This window comes from Pezoporus flaviventris, unplaced genomic scaffold (assembly GCF_033815535.1).
Source record: "Pezoporus flaviventris isolate CSIRO_AGI_PZ_B2104156 unplaced genomic scaffold, CSIRO_AGI_Pfla_v1 ptg000253l, whole genome shotgun sequence".
NCBI lineage: Eukaryota > Metazoa > Chordata > Aves > Psittaciformes > Psittacidae > Pezoporus > Pezoporus flaviventris.
The window spans coordinates 307,360-328,181 of NW_026892800.1; the positions used below are offsets into that span (position 1 = coordinate 307,360).

General features: G+C 42.9%; 1 protein-coding gene across 1 annotated transcript in view; it reads left to right on the top strand.

Annotated features, from left to right (window-relative positions):
* The window catches only part of KDM5B (lysine demethylase 5B), a 49,791-nt gene that overhangs the window by 8,708 nt on the left and 20,261 nt on the right, over window positions 1-20,822 (top strand). Inside the window, exons 2-13 of the mRNA XM_061442839.1 lie at window positions 3,014-3,091; window positions 4,019-4,141; window positions 5,008-5,178; window positions 10,055-10,189; window positions 11,164-11,257; window positions 12,622-12,725; window positions 13,951-14,109; window positions 14,665-14,784; window positions 15,251-15,409; window positions 15,826-16,007; window positions 18,841-19,003; window positions 20,008-20,127. Of these exons, the coding sequence (XP_061298823.1) occupies window positions 3,014-3,091; window positions 4,019-4,141; window positions 5,008-5,178; window positions 10,055-10,189; window positions 11,164-11,257; window positions 12,622-12,725; window positions 13,951-14,109; window positions 14,665-14,784; window positions 15,251-15,409; window positions 15,826-16,007; window positions 18,841-19,003; window positions 20,008-20,127 (1,608 nt within the window). The remainder of the gene's footprint in view (window positions 1-3,013; window positions 3,092-4,018; window positions 4,142-5,007; window positions 5,179-10,054; window positions 10,190-11,163; window positions 11,258-12,621; window positions 12,726-13,950; window positions 14,110-14,664; window positions 14,785-15,250; window positions 15,410-15,825; window positions 16,008-18,840; window positions 19,004-20,007; window positions 20,128-20,822) is intronic.

The window sequence follows — 20,822 nt, forward strand, 5'->3', positions numbered from 1 at the left end:
GGTGCATGAAGGCAGTTCCTGCAAAGCACATACGTCTCTTAATACTCCGTATCTTAGTAAGTTGTGCTTCAAAGTGTTTGCAGGCTTTTTGTTGAGGAAATAATACAGTTATTAAAGAAGGGTTGGAAGAGTCTTGTTTAGGAATTAAGCCAATTTACTGTCTCTTAGCAGAAGTTATTGCAATGACTTTCTCCTTGCTTAAGAATTGAGCACTTAAGGCTGTTAAATGTTTGTTTGTAGTGGATGGACCCATCTGCCTGATAGACTGAAAAACTGTCAGAGTCCTGTTGAATAAATGGAGCTTCCAAAGCTGCTGCTTGTAAAAGAGCTGAAGTAGCATTGAAGTGTGCTGGTGTGCAGGTTGTTCATTAGTGACATTAAACCTCAGAACCGCAAGGTGCAGAAAATACCTGTTGTGGAAGCTTCTGTTCTCTGCAGTCACGTTACTTGTCCCAATGGACAAGATTCATGGTTCCTTGCTAGAGCAAGGGTCTTAGGAAATTCATCACTTTTTGGCCAAAAACGAATACCAGTCATTAGCACATAGGAGCTGTGTGGAGCTAACCGGTCACTGGAGTGGTGTGTTTCCGTATGCCATGCTGTGAATGAGGTTTTCTGTAAGATAATGCACATAAACCTCTTCATTTGCTTTCAGAAATGGAGTGGACGAGCTTGCTTCTGTCCTGCCTGAAGACAGGCTGCTTTTTAGCAGTGGCTTCGAAGTCTCTGTCTGTCCTGGGAACCCTCCTATCTTTATTTCTTTAAGGCTGAGCCTGAGCTGGAACTTGTAGGCACAGGTGGGGATCCTGTTCCTCCTGTTGTGGCCCAGTGGCATGCCAGCTTTCCTCTGGGCTTCTCCCCAGAGCAGCAGACTGTGCCGGGGGATGTAGCCCAACCAGAAGAGTCGTCTGTGCTCAGTCCCACCTCTTTGACTTTGCTGATGGCCTGCAAGCACTAGCCCTGAAGCCCAGTGGCTGTGCCATTGCCTTCGGGAGCTGAACTCCTGCTCCTCTTCTTTTTATTCCTGTTTCTCATCCTCTGCAGCTCCTTACTGCAGGATCCTGTTATAGGGTAGTGCATGGCCCGCCTGGAGACTTGGCATCCACTTGGCATCCTTGGCTTACTACTCAGCTAAGCAGTCAGTCAGCATATGCCTCTTTGCTTTCATTTACTCTCTCAGCCTAAGCAAAGCGTTTAGGATCTTGCAGTTTGCCCTTTGGCAATTTACTGTTGTCACCAGCATGTCCCAAGGGTGCTGTGTGTCGTTACTACTGTCTGTCCTCTCCTGCTTTGGTTGCCTGTCTTCTGTCTGTCTCTGCACACAGAGCGAACTCCAGAGTTTTGACTAATGATGAAACCATTTGGTTCGGCTCGGAAGCCCCATTTGTTGCATCGAAGTGCAGCGCTTTCAAATTGGGTCCTAAATGCTCCCAGTCATGTTTCTCATCTCAGTTTGGGGTCTCAAATGATTCACCAGATAGCAGGATGTTAGAAAGGAGTGTCAAACATTTTCTTCATCACACTTACTATTTTCATTGCATTTGGTGTTCTGGCAAACAAGATAGTCAGTTAAAGAAGGGTTAAGTTTATCTAGTTTAGGGACATCATTCAGTTGGACACCGGTCTTTGTGGTGGTGTTAAAAGAACAAGAATGGTTGAGAAGCAAGGCCCCCTGGTTAAGGACTGAGCATCCCTTGTCATCCTGACTCCTGTTAGATGGTCATCTAATTTCCGGTTCATCTTTTAATTTCAGCCTGGCCTTGGTAAGTTTTGATGTGCTGAAAATGCTTTGTAGGCTCAGAAAACTCCCATATTACTAATGTGGAGGTCTGGATTAGTCAATGTATGTTTGATAAAACACACAGATTGGTGTTCCACTTTGCTCTTCAGTTTTCCTGTGCTCTCAGTGACTCTTGCATCCCTTTTCTGTAGTTGCGAACGTACCTGCTTCTGTTCTGGTGGCAGGATGAGGTTGTCATAATACAGAGCTGAGCCTGGATGGTTGTAGTAAGAAAACTGCTTTGCAAATCCTCTATGCTTGTATTAGACACTAGTTTTTCTATTAAATACGTTTGCTAAACCAACAAATCTTCTGCTTATGCTGCTGGTCTTACTTCAGTTGCTGTAGTCTGCCAGTGTTGAGGAAGCATTTTCCTTGTCCTGGTAGAAAGCTCTTGTCTCACTCTGCTGTCAGTAGCTCTCGTGCATTATCTCCATTCTGTAATTAGTGATAATAAGATAATTTTATAGATAATAAATTACTGTCAAGTTCAAATCAAATCTCATTTGGTTTAGTGAAGCTGGGTATTGCCAAACCAACTGCATGTGAGAGATGTCAGAGATCTGAAGGATAAAATTGCTTTAGAGTTGTATTTATAAATAACACTGCCAGTTGCAGGTAGTCCGTCAAAGAAGTGATCATCTTTTGGTAATTGGCCATATTCCAGCTGTTCGGAATGTTTGCAGACAAGGAATTAAAAGAAGCAGCTTTTTCCCCTGTTTTTAGTGCAGCTGCTGTTTGTTTTGGAGACCAGCACTTATGAACACAAACTGCTGCGTTTGTCCTTCCCTTACAGTCTCTGCTATCAGATGTTAGTCTTCCCGACTGAGGCAGGATCATGGGTTATGAAACTTGACTTTGTTCTGTGCTTTGCGTGGTGCCAATACTGGATTTACGCATGGAAGTGATGTCCCATCTCAGAGCGGGTTTATTCCTCCTGCTGGGAGGGTTGGACCTGCTCAGCAGCAGCGCTTCCCAGGCAGTTCAGGCTTGTTGGACATGGAGTAACTGGGAAGCAGATCTTGCCATGGTGGGGTGTGATACCTGACAGGTTGGGTGCAGCCCTCGCTTCCAGGCAGCTCTGTGCTGGGCTCCTGCCATGTGCAGGGCTGTGCCATTGGAGCTGAGCAGGGTTTGGGAGCCATGGAGACCTCTCCCATGCTTTTGACAGACACGTAGAGAAGCTTCCTTCATTTTCCTTGTCTTTTGATGAAGCTCTTCTGTTTTTTGCAGGACTGGCAGCCACCATTTGCATGTGATGTCGATAAGCTTCACTTTACCCCAAGGATCCAGAGGCTGAATGAACTGGAGGTAAACTGGAAAGCTGAACATCATTTCTGCTCCAGAATGTTGAAGTATTGTTTTACGAGTGGGCTGTGTTTGACTTGAGCTGGCATCACTTGGGACCTCTGAACGTCAGTTTTTAATTAGCAGAGAAATTCATCTGTTTCAGAGCCTAGTTAAAAACATACCAAGCATAACAAGTCAAGTTAGTGCTCATTAAAGGAACATAATTTAGGCCTTTTCCACACAGAGGTGCTTATAAGAGGTTAAACTCACATTCTCAAGCACCATAGATTTGCGTCTGCATTTTGCACATGCACAGCATCTTGTAGAAGAGATGAAACACTTAAAGTGCTTTAAAAATAACAAGCCATTTGGAAGAAACAATTGCAAAATCTGGATTCAGTTGGTGGAAATTTGCTGTTCGCAAGCACATTCATTCACTGCTGTCATGAATTCAGCCTAGAAGAAGGGAGCAGCAAGGAGTCCTGCTTAGCTCACCACTGGTATGAGCGGAATGACGAGGACTCTTTGCTTCCCTGATTTTTCTCATAATAAGCCATAAATGCTGCTTTATATTTGGGCTGTTAAAAGCCAAATTGTAATAAATTATAATACACATTTATTAACGTCATAAGTGTAATCAATCCTAGCAATGCAGCTCGTTTAGGTGGTATTTAGCAGTAATAATGCATTGCTTGTCTCTTCTCAGAAAGCACTTTTCTAAATGCAGTAAAAGTTAAGAGAGAGTGACTTGGGGAAGGACTGGTGGTGTCTGTATAGGTTTGAATTCCTTTTTCCTGCATGTGACAGAGGGGAAAAATACCAAATGCCATTGCAGAGGGAAAAGTGAGGCAGGCAGCTGAGGCTGCAGCATTAAAAACCCTGGGATACAAAAGCTTCATCTGCCTCTAGCGTGCAGATCATTTGATTGTTTGCTTGTTGGTTTTTCAGGCCCAAACTCGTGTAAAGCTGAATTTTCTGGACCAGATTGCGAAGTTTTGGGAGCTCCAAGGATGTACGCTGAAAATACCACATGTGGAGAGGAAGATCTTGGATTTATTTCAGCTTAATAGAGTAAGACTGTTACAGGGGAGAAACTTGTCCTAAAAAGATCTTGTGTTATCTCAGTTTCTGGGATGGTATCACAGTTGTTCAAGGGAGATTTGGGGGTATATTTAATCTGAATAAAAAGTATTTTGTTAACCTAACATAGCCAATGTGACAAAATCGTAACAAATATAATATCATTGGCAGTTTTCTTGTGAGCTAGGAGGTCAGATGAAATTTCCAGGTCTTCTTTAGAGCTAACTTGGATACTAACCGGTCAAGAGTAAACTTAGGCTTAACTGAAGAAAGCTTCTGAACAATGACAGCAGTGAGAAAAAGCGTTTTCCATTAGAAATATGGGAGGAAAAAAAAAAACAATTATTTTTAGGCTGAAGCTTGTTAAGCTTCTGGAGAAGTTTATGTATTCTGATAGTAAGGGCTTTGGTTCGCTGATCCCAAGGTTATGTTTAGCATGGATTTTATGTGATTGCTTTTGAGCCTATTCTGTAAAATAGAATACTTGTTCCAGTGAGAAGAAGTGATTGGGCTGTGCTAGCAAATCATGGAGGAATACAAAGTGGACAAATTGCAGCCAGAGTAATTCTCACAAGTAGGCTGAATTACTGCTTGGTCGTGTAGTACAGGTGCTGACTTGCAAAGTAACTGCAAAGTAACAAGCTTAGGGTTCCTAACAGTAGGATATATGTGAAGTATTTCAGTTACAGCTTTGAAACAACTTTCACATTTGGGTTTGGCTTTTTTCTTTTAATCTGTCCACTCTGATTTAAAACAGCAGTTGTGGTGGTGTCTTGCTTCTACACAAGCAGTGCTTCCCTTAACCACTGAGAGCTTTAGTACTAAATACATGACCTTTTTGTGTTTTCGCTTTTTAGCTGGTTGCAGAAGAAGGAGGGTTTGATGTCATTTGCAAGGAGAGAAAATGGACCAAAATAGCCACTAGGATGGGATTTGCTCCTGGCAAAGCCGTGGGCTCGCACATCCGCGCGCATTACGAGCGCATTCTCTATCCTTACAACTTATTCCAGTCTGGAGCAAGCCTACTGGTAAGCTATACTGAAGCTAACTGAAGTCACGTTCATTTAGCAGCCAGTCTGTTCTGTTCTTTTAATTAATGGCACATTTCTGAAGCCTGCATTTTATGCGTTATGGCACGCAGAGGACAAGATGCCGTCTGTGGTGGTGATGTAGGCAGTTCAGAAAGCCATGGGCAGACTTGACATCCAAAAAGTAACTTCTCCCTGACTGCTTTGAATGCTGCCTTTTTGTATTTTCTCTCTCCACAGAAGCCTCATGATAATGAAGTTTCAGACTTCCTGTAAGGATTTCCTTTTAGTGTGGCTTTGTGAAATGCAAAATAGTGCTGTATTCAGAGGTCATTACAGTCCATGTCTGACAGAACAAGAGTGCTGTGAGTCTGGATCACTTGCACATAGAGTGACTGGGGAGCTACATCACACTATGGGAGTTCTGTGGCAGTAACTCATTTTGCTTTCACTAAGGATGTCCACATTGAAGAATTCTTCATGCATATTGCAGTGCAGTTAACAGGATGGCTTGGGACTTTTTGTCAAGCTTAAATCTTCATCCTTTCTGCTTAGATTTGGCCCTTAAAACAAAACTCAGGGTTGGTTGAGAGTGGAAGCAGCATCTCTAATGAAGAATAGGGCTTTTCTTTTTGAGCAGTAGCCATTTATTCAGAAAACCAAAATAGGCTGCAGTTACCAACATCCAGCTTTTATTTGAAGTGCTCTTTCCATGATGATCTTTCAAGCAGAGGAGTGTTGACCTTTTTTAAGCAATAAAAGCCCTAATCCTGTGACAAGTATGTCTCTGTCTGCAGAAGTCAACACTGGCCTTTTACATAAAACTACCAAAATAGGGGAGCTTCTTGACATACACCAGGAAAGGTTGGCATTGAAGGTTGAAGGCTTTTTACTTAGCTAGTGCTGATGACTCTTCAGTGAAAATCTGAGATTCTGCAGACCCTTCAGAAGAAATAATTGACCTGTGGTAGGTTTGAGTATTAAATGGCAGATAAGAACAGAATACAATTGAAAATATAAAGCTTTGTGCTGGGGAAAGTGCTGTGTCAAAACTATTTTGCCTTCCCTCAGACACATTCATGTTTAGCAATGGAAAGCAAGACCTTTGATAACCTTGTGTGGATTTATTAGGTCTGAAAACTGCTGATTCTCTTCTCTGTTGTTCTTTTTGAAGCTGGTGTGTTTGGGGACGAGCTTTGCTCTGGTGTTTTTAAGGTGCAGTTGCACAGGGAAAGACCTAATTACAAGTTGTAAAAGAGGGAACATCCTTTCATTCATGGTTTTCTCAGGAGTGGACCCTCTTAGAAGAGGAAAACTCTTCTCAAAAGAAGAGAACGTGCTTCCTTTTCCATTTAATTTCCCAAGCACTCTCTTGCAAAGGGCACATAACGTTTGTTGCAGACTGATGCTTGGTGGGTGCAGATCTGGAGATGTAGGTGAGGTTAACTTCCTTTTCCAAACACCTCCCCTGACCTCCCTCAGAGCTGTTAAAATATTCCCCTCCCATACATGGCAGAGATGTGTGTTTTCAGTGAACTGAGAGAATCCACAGAAATCTGTTGGCTTCAGCTCACTTTTCACTCTAAGGCTTGACTTCCTTCCTGACAATGTTGTCTTCCAGCTGAGTTTGTTTTGCAGTACAGTTTCTTTTTGAGGAAGAATGTCAACTGAGACTCCTTTTGGCTTTCCTCCATGTCTTCTCTGGAAGTGTGGTGCTTTCCCAGATGCTTCTTGTGTAGGTGTCCGTTTTATTGTATGTCTGCTCAGTGCTTTCCTGGGAATCCAAGCGTCTGTGATTCTGGGTTTTGAGGGAGATGTAGCTATTCCATTTGACAGCTGTCAGTGTAAGGTGTGTGCTTCCTTCTTGCAATAGTTCAGCAAGCCTTCTGAGAGAAGCTTTTCATGCAGGCAGGATGGGCACCTGGAAGGGCCATTCACTGCTTACTTTTAATTATTATTAACTTTTTAATTGGTAGTACTTGGAATATCCATTGGCTTCTTTCTGCAAAAGCTGAAAATAACACAGTGATTTCCATTGATGACCGTGCCATAACTTAAATCTCATCCAGATCTGTGTATAGCATTAATTGTTTATGTGTGGCTTAAATACATGTTAAACTAGCTTCAGGAGTTCTTTGACTGGAGATCCCAGCTGAAGATACTTCTGTGTCCATACTCAAATAGTGAATCTGGCTGGAGCTCCGGAGGGGTGAACAGATAGCATGTTTTTATTAAAGCTCCCGTTCAGTCAAACAGCAAAAATCCCTTAAATCAGACAATGTAATACTCCAGGTAGCTCTCCACAGGGATTTATATAGCTTATTCTTATCTTGAAACACTGAACTAGGCAGGTCTTGGGTGTTTGTCTCCAGAGCAGTTACAGTAAAGCTGTTGGGGTACTGGCTCTTACTCTCTGTACCTCACTTGTACTGTGAGCCATAATAACCATTGGTATGATAACAGTCATGCTGTGTGCCAGAGAGATAAATACCCCCCTACGTGAATGGAGGTGTCCAGAATCTTCTGTCAGTGCATCTTCTGGGATGCATTGCCCAGATAGTTGCATGATTTAAAGTACAGCTGCAGTTGGGGGGGCTAGTGATGGTCTCATGGTGGTGTGCTTTTCAGTGAATGCAACTGGATTAATAATTCTGGGTCTGGTCTCTTTACCAAGCTAAGGCTTTAATATCCTGAGTGGGATTCATATGTCCAAAGGTTTATGTGTATATGCCTTTAGTAAAGATGTTTTGTGAGATGGTTTCCTAGGATCCTTTGTTTTTACTGGAGCAATTAAGGACCCCTGGAGTTGGGTCGTTCTTACCCTCAAGTGAATACATAACTGGGGTTATATCCTGCAAGTACAGGCAGCCTGGGTGATGAGCTTTTTAAATTGCCTCCTAAATCTGGAGGAGATTAAGTGTATCCCAACCTTTTCTCCCTCATCTTCTTGACATCCTGGAGGCCTTGTGAACATTCCCCCTGTGTCCTTTGCCTGCCTGCTGAAGGAGCTGCTCCTTAATGCTTTGAGATGATGGGATTTGAGTTCACTCTCTGCCACCATTTGGAGCTGGAGGATTATATGAGGAACCATCTTCTCAGAATATAATGAGATCCTGATCACAGGCTAGATCATAGTGCGTAGGATGAGCTTATGGTAAATTACTGATGGAGGCTGAACCTTACCAGAAGGGCTCTGCTGGGTGAGAGAGGAAAGGACTGAAGGAATGGCACCTAGTGTCCTTGCTTAAAGACACTGCTTGCAGTTGATCAAGTCAGTCTGGGAATAAACTAGGTTGAGGGGAATTCCCATCCTTCAGACAGGACTCACATTTCTAGTTCTTAGGTACAGCTGAAGATGTTAATTCACATCTATTTCATATTACTGCTTTGCCTTGGGCTTACTGAGGCACTGGAAATGTTTCTGTGTAAACAGTTGTTGAAACCTCAGTGTTTAGGAAATGTCTTCTGGGCTGTTTTTCAGGGGATGTTCTTTCTCTTTTTCCCCTTGGCCACCACTGCAGGGAGGCAAGTTCCATGATTTGCTGGTTTTCTCTTTCAAGGTTTCATTATCCTTTTGTTTAGGAAAAGCTTTCTAGATATTTGCTTTCAAGGCTCATGTGGCCTCTGTTATCAGAAGTCGAAACTTGAAGTGGAAAAATCTGTTTCATATGAGAACAAGATTCAAGGAACCAGTTTTTATAGGAACCATGAAATGTGGCAATGTTCTGGGGAGCATTAATGCCGCTTGCTTTAGTTCTCTCATGGTTTTCCTATTTTCTGGAGGTTTCTTAGAGCAGTGTTGTGGACTGGCTGTGGGTGAGAGTTAATGATACCCTGCTACCCTTGACTGATACTTCCTGTTTTGGTTAATATTCCTTTCAGCATGACCTTGTCTTCTGAAATACCACTTTCTCCTTTTCCACTGCCCCTTCTGATAGCATTTGTTTTGGAAAGTCTGATTCCTGTGCTGTCTGCTTTAGTCCTTCCACCTCCGTGGTGGCTCTCTTGCAGTTCCTGTCCTCTTTCAGTCGAGCTGAGAAAATGCTTGTGATGAGAACAGATTAACAGAACTGGGGGCATGTGGATCCGGCAGTTCATGTGAAATACTTCCTAACAGCATAAGACTTTTTCTTCCTTTAGGATTTGTTGTTTGCTCTTTAGTCTGTTGTATTTTGTCTGCTGTTGCTGACTGGTTTTGTCAAACTTGGAATTATCATTAATTATTATTTTTCTTGCCAAGTATATGTACAGTTTACAGCAACTTAATGTGTTCCATCCTGGGGCCTTCTGTGATTCTGTGTTCATTCAGCAACTTGAAAGAACTAAAACTGTTCTTGCAGCTTCTCTCCTTCTGTCCTTAATTCATGCAGCAGAGTTGTCCTCTCCAAACCATATAAAGAATGCAATGTTCTGCAGACAAAACTGTACTCCTTGAAGACTGGGATGTATGATGGGCTGTAATTTACTTTTATATTGCTCTGTATGTTAGCATTGCAGTAATGCAACCTGAGGGCAGTACAGCAGTTTCCAGTATGCTGTTGATACAGACTCCAAAAGCACAATCTACTAGAAGAATGGGTGTTAGTATTCCTATAGAGAGGTGTTTGGTGCTCATAACACTTAAAGGATGACTTCAGCTCTATTTAAGATCCTTTATTATAGTTACTGCAATCAGTTAAAGGACAGAAAAAAGCGATTTTGTGACTTACTCAAATCGGTCGTGTTACAGTTGTCATGAATGCTGTTTCTATTAACTCAGCACAGTGATTGTGGAAGCCCTGTCTGCATTCTTTCACATTAGCCAGGAAATTGTTCAGCACAAAGTTTGGATGCGAGGTGGAGGCAGAAATGAAGTAATCAAATTGTCTTTCTTCAGTGCTTGCAAAAACCAGATCTCACCAGTGACACAAAGGACAAGGAGTATAAGCCCCATGATATCCCCCAGAGACAGTCTGTTCAGCCGTCGGAAACCTGTCCTCCTGCTCGTCGAGCAAAGCGCCTCAGAGCAGAGGTGAGAGAATCTTTGTATGGGCAAGTGCTCTGTGGTGACCGAGTTTGCAGCCATAATGCAGTGGTGGAAGTCACGCTTTGAAAGCTGGGCCAATAAGTCCTAGAATTCGAAGTTCAGGGAGCGGTTGATTGTGTGAGTAGCAAGATAGTGGTTGCATGACCTCATTTCCTTAAGAAATCAGGCTTAAAAAACACAGTGTTGGAGAAATGCATCTTTATGCCGAGGGATTTGGGAGTTGTTCTCCCAGAGTCTCAAAACTTCAGGGAAGAAATACAAGAACTGGAAAACATTATTCTGTGTTGAAATCTCCACAGTCCACTGAGTGCCCTCAGTGCTCCAGCTTTGGCTGGAGGATGTTCTGCTTGTCAAGGGTCAGAATCTCTGAAAGCCCAAAGTCCTTGCTCCTTTGCTGAAGTCATACTAAAAACGTGGTATCATGACTGGCACAGGCTCTTTGTAGGATTTCCTTTCAAATCTCTCCAGGTTATTCCCTCTCTCTGAACTCTTTCTCTTTTTTTCAATAATTAAATACAGGTATTTCAGAAATTCAGGTTGCCTCTTTAGATTTACTCATTTGTAAGTCTAAAATGGTTCTTTGATTTTAAATGAAGTCGTCAGAGCCTTCATCTGACTTCCATCTGCCTGGCTTTTCCCTAGGACAAGTCAGGTGACAAGTTTGCAGACCTCCACTGTACCTCAGGGAGGTGCTCCGGTCTCACATGAGCTTGTTCCCTGAACCTCTGCAGCCCTCTCTTGGCATTTACCAGAGTGGCCAGGAGGGGGTGAGCATTGGATCCCTTGGGTACACAGCCTTCCTGCAGCTCTGCCCACCGGGATGTTCCAGGATCATGGGTCCGCACTTGGGCAGGCAGCAGTGGGATGGATGGATGGACGTGAACCTTTTCCCATATACAAGCCTAAAACCAAAGCGTTGTGTCTTCATGACTGATTATTTTGTTTTGGTTTTCTTTAAGGCAACCAATATTAAAAGTGAGTCTGACCCTCCAGAAGCAAGAACTCACAATCTGAGACGGAGAATGGGATGTGCACCTCCCAAGTGTGAAAATGGTGAGTGGGGACTGAAACAAAATGGGATTGCAATTGCTGTTCCTTTGTGCAAACGGTTCAAGACCAGAGTTAAAATGCAGGAGTTGGAACAATACAAAGTATTAAAAAAAACCCAAACCAACCAGACTTCATTTGCGAGTTGAATTTGTTGGAAAGGTCCATTCATGGCTGTGACATCTCTTTGGTTTTGTGCGTGGTTATCTTGGAGAAGATACTTTTGGTGGAAGCAACAATTTCTCCTTGTTTTTTAAACCTCGGTGTCTGCTGGGGAGCAGTCAGCAGCGAGACTTGAGCCACGTTTCTGTTCTGTATTTTCAATGCCCAGCATCAATCCACTGGCTTTAAATAAAGGAAACTCTTTTAAGTCTGTATCAGATTTCACATAGTTTTAGGAAAGAAATTGAAATCAGGAAATGAAACTCACGAGTGCAAAGGATCGTGTGAGCTTCAGTATCTAAGAGGATTGGGAGCTTCATCATCAAGTTCCCATCATAGAATTGTTTTAAATTCCTTCTGTCAATAGCCCTGAGTCTGTTGCATCCTTAAGAAATAATAATTTTAGATTGAGAAGAAATGTTTAATGCCATCAAACAAAAGAATGAGCTTGTTGAGAGCTAATTTGGCAAAGCAAATACAGGGACCCTGTGTAACTACTGCTAACTGAAATGAACGAAGCAGCTTCTCAGTCTCTTTGTGCATTCAGAAGAGTTTTTTCCTCCAAGAATTTGTGTAGATTTTGGTCTTTCTTTTTTCTCCTCCTGAAGAGTAGAAGCAAAGGCTCCAGACAGCATTTTAATGCCTAAATGTCTGAAGGATGTAGACTTTTTTCTCTTTAATAACTGTGTTAGCTCTCAGACTCCAAGATTGTCTCATGCCCATGTGTAAAGCTCACATGTAACTTCAGCCAAGAACTTCATTGCCTGCTTGTCTTCAGCACCAGAAGTGGTACAAGAAACTGAAGCGTGAAGGTCGTTGTAGGAAGCTCTTGTTGTTTCATGTCTCCATGTGACATGCTGCTGTAAAATCAATGGAGTGATGGAGCTACATTTGTTACCACCACATGGAAAGAAAATCTTAGCTTATGAGGATGCTCATAATCTAAATAGGATTTAAAATACCCACTCGAAGAATGCGGGCTGGGATAGTCATTGCTTGCTCGTGGGGGTATGCTTGGTGTTTCTGATAGTTGCAGGTGTTCAAATCTTGTCTTAAGCTAACGGAAACAAGTGTGTGTATAGGATAACAAGGAATTCAACAAATAACTGGGAGTGATGCAGTCTGAAAGTAATAACAAATAGTAACAAGTATTCTGAGCACTAAACCGTCTTGTAATGCCCTCACTGTTCGGTGTTCTGCTGCAGCAGAAAAGGAGACGCACAGCCCAGTGAAACTGCCCGAGAAGAGAGAACATGCTGGGGAGCCAGAGAAAGACAAATCCAAAGTCCGGTCTAAAAAGCCCACTAATGCTGTGAGTACCCCTGCTTCCTGCTGCTTCCCGTTGGTGTTCCTGGGTTTCTCCTGGGCATGCAGTTAAATGTGGCCCTTTTATGACATTAAGGACTCTTGTATTCTTCACGTAACCCTATGGTTGAAACAAAGCAGTATCTGTGCCTGGCAGAACATACATACTCATAAAGCTTCATGCTGAAGCTTAACGGGCTAGTTAAGTTTCACTGTAATTAAAGTAATTTGTTTTCTGTCTCCAAGGTACAGTGTTAAAATAAGCAGTTTGAAAGAGTCCAAATAGAAATGTTTTTTTTTGTGAGCTGATTTCTCTGCCCATTGCCAACCTGCCCCTTTTCCTTGGGGCTTGGTAGCTGCTGTGAGAAACCTCCATCACCATTCTTTATCAGCCCAAAAGCACACAGCTCTGCTAGGAAGCTGGTGCCTTTCCAAATTAAAATGAAGGTCTTGGCTAGTATCTCTGGGGGAAAAAGAGGGGTGCTGCCATCAAGAGGAACTTCCCCTCTTCTGAGGCTCCCAACAGTTGGTCTTGGAGAAGGATGAAACACAGAATCATAGAATAGTTTGGGTTGGAAAAGACCTTAAGATCACTCAGTTCCAACCCGCCTGCCACGGGCAGGGACACCTCACACTAAACCACGGCACCCAAGGCTCTGTCCAACCTGGCCTTGAACACTGCCAGGGATGGAGCATTCACAACCTCCCTGGGCAACCCATTCCAGTGCCTCACCACCCTCACAGTGAAGACCTTCTTTCTTAGATCCAATCTAAACTTCCCCTGTTTCAGTTTTGGCCTGTTACCCCTTGTCCTGTCACTACAGTCCCTAATGAAGAGTCCCTCCCCAGCATCCTTATAGGCCCCCTTCAGGTACTGGAAGACTGTGCACACATGCTACAAGTGAGAACAAGAAAAAGTGTTTGTGAGCAACCAACTGGTGTTACCAGTACCCACCAATCAGCACAACTGATTCAAACTAGGCTGGCCACTGAATCAGGTCTCCAGTCACTTGAAAACCAGTACATGAAAGGGTTTGGTACTCTTGCGGTCCTTCCTTTAAACTACAGAGCAGGGGGGAGTGGTTAAACTTTGGCATAAGTGTTTTGTGTGTACTTGTCTCATTTCCATTTCAGAGAGAAAGTAAAACTAAACTTCACCAGGTGACCGAGGTACCAACCTGCTCTTTCACCTGAAGTGCTCAAATTCCCACTGTGCCAATTTCTTGTTACAGGTGGATTTGTATGTATGTCTCTTATGTGGCAGTGGTAACGATGAGGACCGTCTCCTGTTGTGCGATGGCTGTGATGACAGTTACCATACTTTCTGTTTAATTCCACCCCTTCATGATGTTCCCAAAGGGGACTGGAGGTGTCCCCAGTGTTTGGCTCAGGTAATCCAACAAACCATAGCAGTCAGCCTGAAGGCTGTTTCTTCTTTCGTAGTGTTTTTAAACTCAATCCTAGGGATTGAAAATAGAGTTTGTTATTATTTGAGGTTGTGCAAACAATGTGCTAAAGAGTAAAACTAAAATGAAGATTGGGCATGCTTCAAGTTGGAAAGCTGGAAATCAAAACCTGATGTGCCTTTAACAACTACACTGGGTTTTAATGGGTGTCTTTGTACTTAAAATTGAGTCTCACTGGGTGCATCAGCATGGAGGTCTTCTTATTTCTTAGCTCAACTAGAGGAGGGAGAAATTAGACTTCACTGATGTTAATACAGATTTATCAATAAATAAATTGATTTGTGATTTGGTGAATTAAACAGTGATTTGGTGAATTAAACAGAGTAGTTTCTTCTTTTGACTCAGTGAGGCTTGAAACAATCATTTAGTCAGGGGTCCTGCCTTCTTACCAGATGCTGTGATAGTAGCTTGCTTATGTAAAATCTGAGCACAGATTGTCTTATTAATGCATCATAGAAATGATGATCTCTTCAATTGCAGGAGTGTAATAAGCCTCAAGAGGCATTTGGTTTTGAACAAGCAGCAAGAGACTATACGCTTCGCACGTTTGGAGAAATGGCAGATGCATTCAAGTCGGACTACTTTAACATGCCAGTCCATGTACGTTCATGTATTTATCCTGATGCCATGCTATAGATTTGGGAGTTTGTGCTTAAAGTATATAACTTTGAGGGGGAGACAGGAATTCTGCCTTTGACTGGGGTGAAATCACAGGTTCTTATTTACGTCAGTGGGTCTGTGTTCTTGCTGGTGTCATGGTTTCGTGTTGCACTGCCTGCTGGGTTGATTGGTTGGTGTTTTGGTTTGGGGTGGGGGTTCCACTTTTGAAGTGTCTGTAAGGAAGAGGATGCAGCAGCATGTCCTTGGGGGACCCACCAAGGTTCCACCTTAAAGTGAAGAGTAATAAAGTGCTGCTGCATTTTATTTTCTCTTGTTGAAATGATTCTGAACTGGTGAAATGCTTCAAACTAATGGAGGTTCTTCCCTGCGACAGCTTTGATTCACTTGCTCCTTATATACTGATTCCTTGGGATATGCTCCTTAGTTTTATTCTTCTCATATCTAGATGGTCCCCACCGAGCTGGTTGAAAAAGAGTTCTGGAGACTTGTTAGTACCATTGAAGAGGATGTGACAGTAGAATATGGAGCTGATATTGCTTCAAAGGAATTTGGCAGTGGCTTCCCCGTCAGGGGTGGGAAATTTAAAGTTAGACCAGAAGAAGAGGTAGGTCTTCATTAGTTCACTGTGTCCATTTGTATTGCAGCTCTTCATTAAACAGGTCTCTTTGCTTGAAAGCACAATACTAGAACTGGGTTGCAAAGTGTTTGTTTTATGTATATGGCACAGTATTTGAAGAGGAGAATTATATCAGAGATTCAGATAAATAAAATGTGCTGTGATCAGGCATTAAAAGCCACAGATTTATCCTTGAAGTTAATAAATAACTTCCAAACTTTAGAATTCTCATTTTTACAAAGGCGGTCAGGTAAGGCTTGTGAAAGGTCCAAAGACAATGGAGGGTTTATTCTTTGACGTGTTTCTGACATTTTTCAGTTGGGAAAGAGGCTTTTCCAGTTTTAAGTTCTTGGGTTTTTTACTTCATGTTGTATAAACCTGCGACTGTTCTGTTCAATTTTCAGGAATACCTTGATAGTGGCTGGAATTTAAACAACATGCCTGTGATGGAGCAGTCTGTTCTTGCTCACATCACTGCAGACATATGTGGAATGAAATTACCCTGGCTGTATGTAGGCATGTGCTTTTCTTCATTTTGTTGGCATATAGAAGACCACTGGAGCTATTCGATTAACTATCTTCATTGGTGAGTTTGAGGAATGAACCCAGCCTGAGAAGCAATCTCCCTTTCGTTCCCCCTTCCCCTTTTTTATTAGTGCACTAAATCCAGTTTCACATTGTTCAGGTCAGAATAACTCTTGCAATCCTGTAGCAGCAGGGTTCAATTTGACACAGTGCAATTCCTGCATTGATTTGCTTTTGGATAACAGGTCATGTTTTGGAAAGAGACATCCATTCCCAGTTTAAAATCCATGAGAGATGCAGCAGTTACTCCATCAAATGTTTTATTATGCTCAATGTACAACTTTTGTTTTAATCATCTAGCTTCAACAGTCCTAGGACCCTGCATATTTTGTGTGTGTTCAATAGATCATTCTATCATAAATCCTCTCATCAAGCAAACACTTGTCAGCTCTAATCAGGACAGATCTTTGCCATCTCTTTGATAGTCTAAATAGATTGAGCTGTTTCAACTTTTCACCTTGCAGCTTTTCTGGAGTTTGAATTATTCGTGTCACTCCTGAAGCCTCTCGAGCTCTTTCCCTTTCCTTGTTCACATAAATATTCCAGCAGAATAGGAAAACCATGTCCCAGCTGCTGTGCAGTAGATCATCTTTTTGGTCAGTTGTGCAATTCCTGCTGCTTGAAGTAGCTGCTGCTGTAGCTCAGTCCAGGTAGTCAGTGACTTCAGTTGCTTTCTCAGTACTTGATACAACGATTGAGTGAAGCTAAGTAAATGAGTGATCAGGTTTACATTGTAAATACGATCTTCTTTTGTCATTTTTCCCCCTTGTTTTTTCATCTGGGTCTTCAGTCAGGCTAGATCTGGGCAGGAGGGGAGGTTCTTTGTTTGCAATAGAAACTGCACTACTTCTAGGAGAGCTTCCCTTGCTATTGCTAGAATGGTGTTAGGTCCCCCATCACTTGTCCCATATTGCATTTAGTGTTTCCAGTCAAGGTCCAAATGATGTGGAAGTGCATGCATGTGCAGACATGTGCATGCAATCACAGACACATGTGAAAGTTGTCCTACCTGCTTTTAATGCGTGGCTTCTCCAGCATGAAAGTCCTTGACATGGTCTTTACATTTGCAGATGTTCTTCTGTATTTCCCTGCAACTTCGAGGTTTAAGTCTGGGTGCTTTAGCCTATTGGAGAGCACTGTGTAGTTGAGGTTAATACTGGTTTTGGGCAGAGCAGCCAATCTTAATGACCTACTGCTGAAGAGGCAATGCTCTAAACTCTCAAGAGACTTCAGAAGGCAGGACTGATCTTGTGAAATAGGAGGGATGAATGTCTGTTTCCAGTGTTCCCATTTGTCTTGAAGGAGCTTGTATTCTGGCACAGTAGTTTGAGCAGATGGTCCCAAGAGAACCAGGCTACAGCAGCAGAGCTTTCATGGGGTTGAATTGACTTTAAATCCTGTGTTAGTTCTTGAAGTGGGAAAAGGAGAAAAAACCCAAATCTTTGCTTCTAAAGATGCTTGCAATTAAATGTCAGTCCTGGTCAGAGGAAGAGTTACCATCACCGATGCTAGTATTTGTAGAGGGAGGAATGTGTCAGGTAGCAGTGCAGAACGAACTGCTACCCTCATCCGTTTGCAGCTTGCTGCCTTCATAAAGCTGACACCTTAACATGTCCATAGGAATTGTGTCTTTCTCAGTTACCTGCTTTGTTGAAGTTCAGAGACCCCTGGTCCCAGTATCCTGGTCCAAGTTTAACATAGTTCATAACTGCTGTCATCTGTTCCTTGGCACTGACACTCATCAAGGAGCAGAATTCTTGACTAACCCAGTACTGGGTGAGGACACAGCACAGTTTTTGATTACATCTATGGCTGGTCTTCAGGAATTCATAGAGTTGTTCCAAGATGATCAGGTCCAAGGCTGCATAGTCATTAACAGAGCATAGTGATGATTCTACTTGTGCTAACCCTCATACCACCAGTGTAACTGCCTTCCCACAGTCCCTCCCGCTAGCTGTCCTCTTCACCATGGCAGAGGTGCTGTCTGAGTACAGGGATACCTCCTAGGTATGAGGGATATGCTTCTGGATTCATACTTCACTCTTTTCTTCTGGAATCCTCCCAGTTGCTTCATGATTTATGGGGGGAGGTGGGGGGAACCCATGACAAACCAGCATACTGTTGGGTCAGCTTTATCCTGCCAGCTCTTCAGGAGTCTTGGGATAAAGTGATTTGTCTGTTAATCTTCTTTCTTAACGTTGTTCTTTATACAGGATGGGAAGGTGCTTTCACCTCTGTGCTGCAGCGAGCCAGCTTCATTCTAAACTTGAAGCAGTATTTATTGGAACCCATCTGCATAACCTTATTTTTTCTCAGCCAGCTTGCACTGGGTCAGGCTGTTGCTGCAAGTTTTTTGTTCCTGCTCTGGATGGGATTCATTTTTTTTTTCCTTGATGTCTTTTGCATAACTTGGAAGTTTTAATTTCTACTGACTTCATGCTGCTTTTATGGCAATTATCCACTAGACAGAAAGAACAGGCTTTGGTTGTCAGATCCAATGGGGAGTTTGTGTCGTTCAAGTCAAACAGCTGATGTTTTGAAGTTGTGCTGGAATCAGCACAACTTCACTGAGGACTTCTTCAGTCTTCCCTCTTCCCCCCATGCCCTGCACCCCACGCCCCCAATATTTTAAGCATGTGCTCAGAAATACAGACAATTGCATCTTAGGTCTGGAGGAGGGACCTGTGTAACATGTGACAGTTCAGGAAGGTCCGTAGTCCTTGCATTCCTTCCTGGTGATAACCCCTTCTTTTGACATGGTGTGTTTTAAAGCAGAAGACTGAAAATGTAACTTAAAGATTGCTTATATTTAACTTTTTTTAATAATCTTGCAGGGGGGAGCCTAAAACGTGGTATGGAGCCCCAGGGTATGCAGCTGAACAGCTGGAGGATGTAATGAAGAAGCTTGCTCCAGAGCTATTTGAATCTCAGCCAGATCTCTTGCACCAACTTGTCACCATAATGAACCCGAATACTTTGATGGCCCACGGAGTGCCTGTATGTTGTTGGACTCCTGTGCTACTCCCCCAAACCTAACCCTCTGCCATTTACACTGAATTCTACTTCAAAGCTGCTAATTGAAGCTACTTTTATTACAGAGGTGGTGTGGTAGTTTCCATGTGTGTGGTATCTTCCTTGCCTAGTGTAATGTGCCCGTACAGATGAACAGATGGGCAATGGAATCATTGCTTTTAAAATTGCTTGGCAAACTCTTCTCTGGAGATCCACCTTTAGTGTATTTCTATTTCTGTACCTCAGCTGTGAAGTTTAGTCTTGGCCTTTGAAACAATGGCAGGAGCTCTTCCTATGTCTGGTTAATCAGACACAGATTTTTTTTTGGCAGATCCTGGCAAGGGGCCAGACCCCATTCTTCCTTTATTTGTCATCCACATCCTCTTATTTTTCCTGGATAAGTTCTTAGGTGTTTAAAAACATTTTCCATCAGTTTCCATCATACTCCATGTTAGATTATTCGTGGGAATTATGTCCCTTTACAACTGAATTAGCTTTTGGCTGGCTGACCTTGGGACTGAAAGGGAAATCTGGAAAAAGTTGCAAAGTTTGTGATGTTTGCTATGCTTTGAGAGACTCCAAAATTGAAAGGTGCAGGAAGCCCTGCCTGCTTTCGTGCTGATTGCATAGCACCAAAAGCCAGTAGATTTACAATGGTGTGAACTTTGGAGTAGGTTCCAAACTTCTCTTCCCCTTCAGCTGCACGTTGAAGAGAGCCTTCCTGTGCTTCACCTGTGGAACTGTGCCCAGAGTAAAGCGCACAAGGCACAGGCAGGTGGCTTAAAACTGCTTAGGATGTGGGTAGAGCTGCACAAAACCCAGTTGCTTTCTGGGGTTTTATATGATAAGTTACCAAATGCCAGTTGTAATTCTTGGGCTTAAAACTATCCAAAACCATTACAGAAGTTCTAGGAGCTGGGTATCCATATTCTCTTCAGAGCCTTCAGTTCTGTTCAGCTTTCACCTAATGCTCCTCTGCTTTCTCCTAGGTTTATCGAACCAATCAGTGTGCTGGGGAGTTTGTGATCACCTTTCCGAGAGCTTATCACAGTGGCTTCAATCAGGGTTTCAATTTTGCTGAAGCTGTGAACTTCTGCACAGTCGATTGGGTAGGTTCCCAAACCAGGGTTTAATGAAGTGTGCAGCTCTGAAGTTGTTCCTACCTGATGCACAGCTGTAATTCACCCCCCCCACCCCGAAACGGTCTTAGCTATTTGGAAACGTAGCCCATCTCAGATTTAAAAAACCTCACTTACAAGGAGGAGATCAGTGAAGCTGGAAGCAAGGTTTCTGCATTGTGACTGTGGCTTTGTGTTTGGGTTAGCTTCGTTTTGGTTTTCCTTTTGTCCTTCCACGGATTTCATACTGCAATCTAACACATAACCTCACTGTAACCTGAGCGCCATTCACTGTTGGGCAGTCCTAAAATAAAGCTATGAGTAACCTGCCCAGCTCATAACGAATTGCTTACTTTGCCTTGGGTTAGTTAGGGACCTCGTGGAGTCAGCAATTTCTTATGCTGCAGCACATAAACCAGCCATATAATTCAAGAAGAGGGTCCAGTGTGCCCTAAATCCTGCCCTTGACGGGGCATCCCTCAAATGGTGAGCATAGGGCAGGTGTATGTACTCTGCCCTTTGACACTTTGCCAGCCTCTGTGTATTTTTAGCTTGGGTCTTCCTGAGACTACTGTAGTTTAATGATTTAGTTACTTCTAATTATGGTCTCTTCCAGATAGGTCATTCCCCCTGTGACCTGCGCTAACCAGCTTCCACCCACAGTGCCAGCTGCAGGAGGGTTGTAA